This window comes from Pogonomyrmex barbatus, unplaced genomic scaffold (assembly GCF_055798465.1).
Source record: "Pogonomyrmex barbatus isolate J1 unplaced genomic scaffold, ASM5579846v1 scaffold11, whole genome shotgun sequence".
Classification (NCBI taxonomy): domain Eukaryota; kingdom Metazoa; phylum Arthropoda; class Insecta; order Hymenoptera; family Formicidae; genus Pogonomyrmex; species Pogonomyrmex barbatus.
Genome location: NW_028297107.1, coordinates 2,319,350 through 2,329,853, shown reverse-complemented (window position 1 = coordinate 2,329,853; position 10,504 = coordinate 2,319,350). Strand labels below are relative to the sequence as shown.

The 10,504-nt window shown below is 31.5% G+C and overlaps 1 protein-coding gene across 9 annotated transcripts in view; it reads right to left on the bottom strand.

Moving 5' to 3' along the window:
* Nucleotides 1-10,504, bottom strand: part of shaker (potassium voltage-gated channel protein Shaker) — a 107,279-nt gene that overhangs the window by 62,757 nt on the left and 34,018 nt on the right. The window contains exons 1-2 of one of the 9 annotated variants that reach the window (XM_089070978.1): nucleotides 3,809-6,081; nucleotides 1,756-1,845 (exon numbers count right to left, since the gene is read on the bottom strand). The exons of 6 other annotated variants lie outside the window; for them this stretch is intronic. In XM_089070978.1, the coding sequence (XP_088927104.1) occupies nucleotides 1,756-1,781 (26 nt within the window). In that variant the 5' untranslated portion in view covers nucleotides 1,782-1,845; nucleotides 3,809-6,081. Of the gene's footprint in view, nucleotides 1-1,755; nucleotides 1,846-3,808; nucleotides 6,082-10,504 lie in introns of those variants that run through there. 2 more of the 9 variants (XM_089070979.1, XM_089070974.1) reach the window with 2 other exon arrangements.

Genomic DNA, 10,504 nt, shown 5'->3' with positions numbered 1-10,504 from the left:
AGTGAAAGGAAACATGTGAAACCTGCATTTCAATGCACCTGGCTATCATTATCGTTACAGATATGGCTAAAGCAGCAGAGACGGAATAAGCAAGTAAATGCTGACGAATTTTCTATATTCCGGAAATTAATTGTAAATTAGTTTAATCTTAATACAGTCGAACAAAAAAAATAAATTCAGAAATTGTGCTTGTTAAAAGATGTTTCAAATTAATATTATTTTTAACAACACAAATATCATAGATATTCTAAAATTTTACTTTAAAAAATAAAAATATATATGTCACTTATTTAATATTTAGAAATTATATATTTTATTAATATGTGTAAGACGACGTAGTAAGTTTTATTCTGTTCGTTTCGTTTTATTTCGATTTGAATACAATTTAGCGTATCGCGATATCGATCCTTAATTGTGCTCTTGTTTAGAAGATATTGGGCATGTATATCGAATATGCATGATAAACGATTATCTTGTACGAGCAATTCGACGAGATTAATTTGAGCTGAATTAACTAGAAATATAATGTTATCTAAAATAACATGTAAAGAGATAATAATAACCCGAAATAATAGAATATTTAAACAAACTGATTATTAGTTTAAATGAAATTAAATATTAAAATACGTTTTAAAATTTGATGTTTACGATTTGATGTTTAAAAAATATAAAAATATAAATCTAAGAAATAAAAAAGATTCTAGATTCTATAAAGATAGAATTTAAAAATTAATTCAATAATTTTAGTCACAATTGAATAATTTAAAATTCAAATATCTTAGAATACAAAATTGTAAATATTATACTCCTTTCAAAAGCAACCTCATTTGTTTTATAAAAAATAATTTTGTTTTAATATTAAATGATAAAAATCTTAACTTCTTGAACTTTGATTTTTATTTATAAATTTTTTTTACTTATAGAGAAGGAAATATTTAGAGATATTTTATATAAGAAATGTAATGTTCTTCTTGTGTTATATTGTTAAACTTTCGCTAAATTATTCGAATTAGTATTTTGATCTTTTGATGTTTTTAGCAAAATACAAAAGATTGATACAACAAAAAATTGCGTGACGTCAACTGATAACAGAAAAATTGTTTATCGTGCAGGCTTTTTACGCCTTGCATTATATGCAATGTCGTAGGCAGGGCGGATCCCAAGAGTGCTGCCCCACCCGCGCATCGACACAAACTCCGTTAAAAACACGTTTCAAACCCGTTTTATCAAAAGAGGAAGTTGCAAAATCCAGTATTTAAATAGCTATTGGAAACACTGATCTGATTTCGAAGATGATTAAAAAAAAAAAACGATGTCATTATAAGATTTCTATTATATTTTGATCAAAATTTCGTGGAAGATAAGATGATTCTTAATTCAATGAAGCTATATCCCTTTACTTTCTTTTGCATGTCTTATATGAACAAATTTAAAGTTTAAGTTTTCAAGATAATTACAATAAATTTTTTTTTAAAGTAAAATAATAAAATATATATATTTAATGTTGAATACATGTGTTAAGAAGGGGAAATAAAAGAGGATAAATGGAGAACGATACAAACTGTAGGGAAAGGAAATAATAATAGGCTACTAGTACCGAATACACACTATCGTGTGTGTGTGTGTGTGTGTGTGTGTGTGTGTGTGTGTGGTGTGTGTGTGGTGTGTGTGTGTGTGTGTGTGTGTGTGTGTGTGTGTGTGTGTGTGGTGTGTGGCTGCGAATGTAACTGTGTCCGGATACTATGATGGACTCACCCGCCAGCAACCAGGATCATCTGCATGTTGCATGGAGGCGGCCTCTTTGTCGCTTTTTCGCAGAGGGGGCAGTCCGGAACGGTGAGTCCTCTAGTTTGGCATGCGGTGACAGAATAGAGCTATAGAATAGCTAACTAGAGAGATAACAGGAAGAAGAGAAGATCACTACCTTGTTCGAAGTGTGAAAACGCAGATTTGGCAAATTTTACTTTTCTATTTTGGCACCAAAGCACTTTTACTTCTGCAATCATAATCATATATATGACAACCAAAGTCATTATCATAAATATATGTTTTCAATTTAAATATTTATCAATATAATTGCATAATGATTAAAATAAAAACAATGTTAATACTCCACTTCATAATACTCCACTAATATATTTATAATTACTTCGAACAAGATCGAGAAAAGAGAAAAAATGACAGATGTAGTAATGAGAAAAAGTTCTAAAAGTACTCTAGAACGAACTAGTGTCTTCAAAAAATGAAGAGAAAGAATAGAGATTAAATAGGAAAGTTAAGTAGTAAGAAAAATAATAAGAGGAATCAATAAAGAGAAATATATATATATATGTATAAACAGAATAATTTGGATTTATACCATTTAAAATTTCGGTCATGTATTAATCTAATTTAACGAAAAATAAACTGATTTTAAAAAATTAATTAAAATTTTGCTTTATTTAAATAAATAATAAAATTTTAAATTTCTATAAAATTCTCTATTAAATATTTTTAATTTATTAACTATTTTTAAAATATTAACAAGATAATATTAAAAATTAAAAAAGTTTCGCAAACCTTCAAGAGTAAAAAAGTTAAAGTTTGTTTTATAATTACTTTATAAATTTGATACATTTTGATTTAACATTTAATTAAAATATTTTAGAGATATACATTTAAAAGCACTTATTGTAATTAATAATTACATATTTAAAACAAAATAATTCTCATTATTAAATCAAATAAATTCTACATATGTTGCACCAAAACTTCCTTTGGTATCACCAAATTTTTCTGCTTATCGAATGACCTATAACAGGATTTGAATTGTCATATGAGTTTTTATTTCAGTTCCAAAATTCTATATTATATTTTATAATATAACTTCAATATTCTATTTTATGGAAAAATGTTATAGAAAAAATTACATTAAAAAAATATTATCTTAAATTATTATGCAACTAATAAAAGATAATTATATTTTTCTACGATACAATTACGAAAAGAGTATCTATCATTATATGTATTATTATATACGCGTTATAAACTTAAATATTTTATATATATAAATAATACAATTTAAAATATATTATAAATATATTAATAAAAATATTGCAGTTACACTAGAAAACGTTACAAAAAGAAGAAGAAAAGGAGGAGAAAAGGAAAAGAGGAGAAAGATAAAGAAGAAGAGGGGAGAATGAATGAAAAGAAAAAAGGATAAAGAAAAGGATAAAGAAAAAAGAAAAGAGAAAAAATTTCTAATAATGCATATTCCAATAATAATAAACATTTCTCAAAAACTAAGAGGGTACTCAATTATTCTGAAATTATTTACTTTATATAGGACATACGTTTACGAAGACTCCCTGGGCTAAAATAGCTCTTAGAACATTGTTATTTTATATACTTCCTTCCTGTTACAGGACATCCTGTATACAGCCATGTTCCACAACTATCGTATTTCCTTTAAACCACAGATTCTATGATTATTTCAAAATTGACTTTTTCTTAGCAAAAACTTATAAGAAAAAAGATATAATTCTAAGAAGTTAAAACATACAATAATAATTAAACATTTATATTACTTTGAATAAAAAAAAATTTAATATGGTAAATAGATATGGTATAAAAATTTGGAAAATATTTTAAAAATAAATAAATGTTATACACAGACAGAAGTTAGTAAGAAGAAAGGATCTTAGCTAGGAATAAGTCAGTTTTAAATGTATCTTAAAGAATCTTCGTTTAATGGGAAGTGCAACAGTTTTGGGATATTCTGTATATACGTAGAACTAGATATAGATAGAGAAGAAGAGAAAAGTACAGCAGCTAACTGGCGATGGCCCAGCAGATCGCCGTGGCGGCTTGCGCTATTGTACCTTCCCGCATGTTGCGTCTAACCACCACCGAAGCCTGTGTGTCACCCACACACACGCCCGTCGCAGGACCTAATGCATCCACTTATTAACAGTATCGTTCACTGTCACGATGCACTGTCACACATTTGTCAATGACGACAAGCAGGTTGATGACGATGTTAGCGAAGCATTCCATTGCGCCACCATGGAAAACGTTGCGTGAAGAGGAATTCGCGTTCCGAAATTCGCTCGATAATAGGGTAATCAAGAGGAAACGCAAAAATGCCCACTGTTATCCCGAATGACTCGTAACTCGTAATCACTTGGAGACAATTTCACGTGATCGTTATTTAAATGTTATTGAACGATTTAATTTAATTGAAGCTTGATCATTCACGTTTCTTATGGCGTTTGGAGATGGAAAGTTTGGAGCAGAAAATGGATCGGAAAGAGGGAAGAGAGATTAAAATCTTCGATTATATATCACAAGCAACCATCACGTAATACCGTTTGGAAAATTCTTTTCAGGACACGTTCAGACGAGTCCACCGCAAAATGTGAATCTCCGAGATTCTCGCTCATCTAAGTCTTATGAATTCTTTCAAATATATTTTAGCTTGCATTTACTCTAAAATACTTTTGAATTTTTTATATAATTGAAAGAAAAATTATTGTATTGAATTAATTCGAACTGAACATATAACTTTGTATCTGACATGAAGAAATTTTCTAAACAGATGAAGGATTAAAAAATTTCATATAGAATTATTCATCAGATTGATCTTACAAGGTTGTTTGGTCGTCAAACGTGTCCATCTCTGACCACGTTTCTCCGTTATTCTCATCAAGCATATTGGGTTGAATTTTGTGTCATGTTGGGATAGACTCAAAGACGGAAATGTTCAGGAAAGAAAAGGAAACAATAAATAAGAAAGATTAAGAAATCAAATAAATAAAAATGTAACCTACTCTATAATTTTTTAGATCCATAATATTCTATTGAAAAGAAATTTTGTCTTTCTCAAAGATCTCAATCTTTAAATACAGAAAAGATCTTTCGACCAATGAGTTATTCAAATGGAATATCTTAGAGTATGAAAAAACAAAGTTGTGCCAGATTCCACCACATTTGTTTAATCGCCAATATAATTATCGTTTTACATAAAGGCGATCTAGATTTTTAAATGTAAAATTTTTAATTAGAAGATTTAAGTGTTCACAAAATATGACCACTAAATCGTTTAATATTAGGCGCATTTTTAATTGCGAAAAGCTAATGAAATAAGCGATGTAAATAAGTAATGCGCTTAAATAGACTCACTAAAAATATTTCAAGAATCTCACTAATTTTAAGATCCTTGAATATCAAGAATTAACTATGATCAATTATCTGTTTACCACGTCATTTCATTTAATAAATTTAACATTCTTACATTATCATGCTTGAAAAAGAATGACAGATGACGATATAATAACAGAAACAACGGAAATGTGCTTATAGTACCCGCCAACCAGGCGGGTCCATCAGTCCATTCTCATCATGTCCATAGGTCTATCTAGATCACATTTATCATTTTATCCGGATCAATAGATTCATGGATCTCCGGCTTACATAGATCGAGATCTTAAAATAAAATAAAGATGGAAAAAAATAGTGGTAAGGAAAGCCCAGAGTAAAATCGAACCACAAAATTGAAAAACACCAATATGACACACGGTATGTTATTCTCAGTTATACGGCCGGGTCCACCTCGATGACCACGTTGCTGCGACTGCCTTGCGTAACCTTGTCGATCGTCAGCGAACAGAGAATGCGTGCCGCCTGAAAGGACACTGGGGAGAAGCAGGCGGGTGGAAGAGGAGTCTGATCCGCGAAAAGAGAGGGGAGTGTTGGGCGATCACTGTCACAGATCACACTACCAGAGTTAGCGCGGAGTAGACTGGTCCATGAAGAGAACACGTTTCGGCAACGAGCCCGGTGGGTTTCTGAATCACCGAGTGCTGCGTGTCAGGACGCCAGAAGCGGCCGGGTAGATGGTAGCGGGAGGAACGGAAGAAACGAGAGGGAAAGAGAGAAAGAGAAAAACGAATGACGGGGAGAGAGAAACGCGACAACGCGTGTTTAGGCGGTAACTTTGACAACTTTCGACGGAGACACTCCCGTTTCGAGCGGCACGGGCGAACCGTGCGTGGTGTTCACGGATGGTCCACGCAGGGTGAGAGATCGGGGTGCGACCCCCAGTGGGACGTCAGGGCGGCAAAAGTACAGTGGAAGGCGCCGGTCGAGGAACGCCGCCAGGAACCGCCGCGGCGTTCTGCGGAGGCGCCACCGTGACTGCGAAACCCCTATCCCCTCGCACTCCTACCCTCTCAGGAGTGGAGTTGATCGCGCGATGCATCTCTATGTATATGCGCGCCTGTATATGTGTATGTATGTTGCATGCCTCGTGTACACGCAACGTGGTTCGAGCGTGGTCGAAATATGTCTGTGTGTGTGTGTGTGTGTGTGTGTGTGCAAACGGATATGTATTTGTACGGAAGAGAGAAGTAGGTGAAATCCACCTTCCCTATCCACCCCTATACCCCACTCCGTCCGGCCCGTTCGTGCTGCTGCTCGTGCGTGGGCTTTCGCGGCCATCGAAGTCGATATCCACCCCCGTCCCGACTAGTGGCTCGCGTATTATCCTCAAACGTTTCTCGGACACAGTCATTTTGGGGATTCGCGGGGATGTCCCAACTCCCCCTTCTAAATCAATCCTCTTTCGTCGCAGTTCGCAATTGTCGTCATTCTAGTCATCCGCATATTCCCTGACTATTATCTTCTCTGACTTCCAGTAATTCCCATAGTTTTGGGTAACAGCGGAAAACGAGGAAACTCCGAAACTAAATCTAAACATTTCTTCTACAGTGCGTGTTGTGAAGGATATAATGCGAATTGCATAGATTGATACATTTATATTATTATCGAAAATGTCAAGAAATTCATTTTAAAGCATTAATTTCATGTTTTCAACTAAAAGAAAACAATTTGTTATAATCGTATACTTCAAAAAATTTCGATTATTTTATTTTTAGTATTCCAAATCATAAAAAAATTTATAGTTATGTGAATATGTAATAACAATATATAAAAAGTTATAGGAAAATATTTTGGTTTCTTTAGTATTGATAATTTCGTTTCTGAAACAAGTTATTTAAATCTTTATTTTAAAAATTAAATCTAAATAAAAATACAAATAAAAGATAAATTGGTAGAAGACATTGTGTGTAAATAAAATTTAAACTCTTAAATTGAGAAAGCTTTCAAAATCTTATTTGATCCCATAATTGTAATTAAATTAGTCGAATGTATATTGTTATAAATTCATCAACGATACAATTCAAAAAGTAAAATTCAATGAGCTTATTAATTAGATTATGAATACGGAGTAAAAGCATTCCTTGGTGATATGTTCTATATACTGTAGGTTTTTAATACACGTGACTTTCGACCAAACTTTCACAACCTTCCACCCATTTCCAGGCAAAAGATTCTCCAAAAAGAGCTTTCGACCCCTAAAGTACTCAAAGTAAAAGTAAATATCACGTAAAAGCATAAAGCTGTTTAACCATTAAATCTTTTTGCTTAATAAACGTAAAATTTCGATATTTTTGGTGAAATAAAATTATTCTTAATTTAAAAATGTCTAAGATTTTCCAAAGAGGACGTAATTAAAAAATATATTTTATCAACATTTTAAACGATAAATTGTTGTAATAGCACTTAGTAGCTGTCTAAGCTTCCCTAATTTTAAGCACCAATACCTCGCCGCAGGATAGCCCAATTCGACCTCGGAACTAACGCGAAGCAATTCCCATGTAACTTAAGGAATTCCGTTCGATCGCCCCTAATCGACTGATGTAGAAAGATGCGCAGAGTGCTAATATTTCCTTGCCCTTTACATTTGATCATTAGATATATTCAATATTGACATTTTGCTTTTATTTCTTGCATTAACATATTAAGAAAATTATGTATAAAATAATTTTATTTTGCTTATTTTAGAAAATTAAGTTATCCATTAAGGATTCAAATAGTTTAATTATCTAAGAAAATAAAAATTTGTAATTTCTTCTGAAGTTAAGAAGCAATTCCCGTCAGTAACATAGAACAGAAACGCTATGGAAACGCCATCTAGCAGACAATTTCTAAAGCTAAATAATCACATCGCAAGCTGATAATTTTAAAATTTACATCAGATATCAGTTTCCCGTATATCATCGGAGTTGCAAACTGCGTTATCAATTCGATATACTGTGTAGAAAGATAATATAAATTTAAAAAATATCAAAATCGAATAGAATACTGTTTGTTGTATTATTTTTCAAATATTCAATCTGTTATGTAATTAATAAATACCTCTAGAAAGCAACTTCTAAAATCATTTTTGACGAGCAAGATTTTTAATATTTCGTTTTATTTATAACACAACAAAACATAATAAAGTAAGGGTTAGAATAGTTAGCTCTTTAACAGGAAAATTACTATAAAAATTTATGTTAATTTATTTGTAATTATCACCAACCTTTGGTTGAATTCGATACGCGATTCCACGCGTACTTGCGGCATATGCAATATGCATGATACACCAATAGAGATCACCAATAATATTATTAATAAGTCACACATTGAAACGTCTTGTCGATACAAAACTAATTTGTTTCTGTAGGCTTTTTATTACAAATGATAGCTACCGAAACGATAATATCGCTCGAGCTTTTCGGGACGAAACTCGGGCGAGATTGAGGATTCGCGGGTCCGCGTTCGGGGCCCCGCTTCCTTCCCGGGGGGGAGGGGGGAGGGGCGAGCGCGAAACGATATCCGATGAGGCACGACTCCGGGCTGCCAATCAAGGTTTTTAGAAAAAGAGTGTTCGGACCTCTTTGTTTTTCCAAACGGGAAACAAGAATATTCAGGTTCATATTTCAGATCCGCTCACGAATCGAGCAACTCGCCAACGGTACCAACAAAAGAAAAATACCTACATTTCATAATCAGTTAAACAATCAGTTTGGTATATTTTTCAAATACACATATGTGAAATTAACACATTACACACTATGTTTTAGACTTTATATGTTAATAAATAATTAATATCATAAAATTAATCAAATATGTATATTTAAAAGTCGGAAATTAAATAAAAAATATTATAATAAAAATCATTAATTTATGCTTATATAATGCACGTTTTCGTGTTTTAAATCCGGTTTCACCAATCCGCGGAGAGACTCACAGCGCTTCTCGACTTGTTATGAACAACTGATTGATTGTGACATGAAACGATGTGCCAAGCATTTAACACAAGGAAGACCGTCATGGTTATGATTATCAGTAAGTGTATCAATCACTAATAATCAATAGCAATCATAATGGATAAAAATAAGAAAATAATACACAATCAAACTTGTCGTATATTTCGATCAATATCTTTTGTAGAACAATATAAAATTTCGATTAAAGACAAACTTTCTCTTCCTCTTCCTTCCCTCTAAGAATCAGAAAAATTTCTGAAAGAATCTTAATAATTCAGAGAAAATGATAAGGGAGAATTGATATTAAAAGTCTAAACCTTACTAAATCCTTCAAAAGAATTGAAAGATTTATAGTTGATTGTTAAAAAGTTAATTGTAATATTAGCGCATTGTTTCTAATGACAGTTATAAATTCATATTACTAATGACTGAATGAGTATGATTGAATATTAAACTACATTTGTACATTTGTACAAGTATTAACAAACGCATTCTTCTTTTATACTTTCTTCACAGGAAATAGACGACAAAGAAAAAATCGCAAATATGTAATGATCACTTCAGACGCTTCAAAAGGTCGAGAAAATATAAAATATTGAATCCAGACATACTTCTATTCACTATTTCATCCATAAATAGTCGAGCAAATTGATTTTGTTAAATTGCGTATATGACATTTCTTAAATTTATATATTTCTCCAAGTACAAAAACCTGTGTACAAACTTTCCAATCATTTTAATCAATCAATTATTTTAAGCAAAATTTATGATACAAACGTATTTTAAAATTTAAATTAAATTTTGTATGATTTTTAAAATTATTAAGTAACAAATTTATATTTAATCTTTTTCACATAAGAAAGAATAGCAAAAACAGATTGGCTGCTATTGTATATATAAAAATAATTCAACTTTATTACTATAGCCATTTTTAATGATACAACAAATATTAATAATACAACAAATTATTTTGTTGTTGAAAGATTTTACGTTGTAGGTCCTTATAAAAACACAAATTTGTCACTAAAATAAAACATCCTTGATAAATTTTGCTATTATAATAAAAGAATTAATTATTATTAGTAAAATAACTTCTAAATCTAACAGAATTAACAAATAAAATTAATATTGTTGATAAACCTTTTTACCTTTTACATTTTACCTTTTATATGATTAAAAGCATTTGCAGCAAGGGCATAAAATATACTGCACCAACAAACCTTTCTTTTTCATGTGTTTCATCACATTTTATGTACACATATTTCACGAACGGCTTTTGATAAAGAGCTATTTGAAAGTTCCAAGAAAGCCATTGCTGTCGGACCCGCATGCCTTTCATCAGTACAGTTTATAAAGCAAAGGCTTTT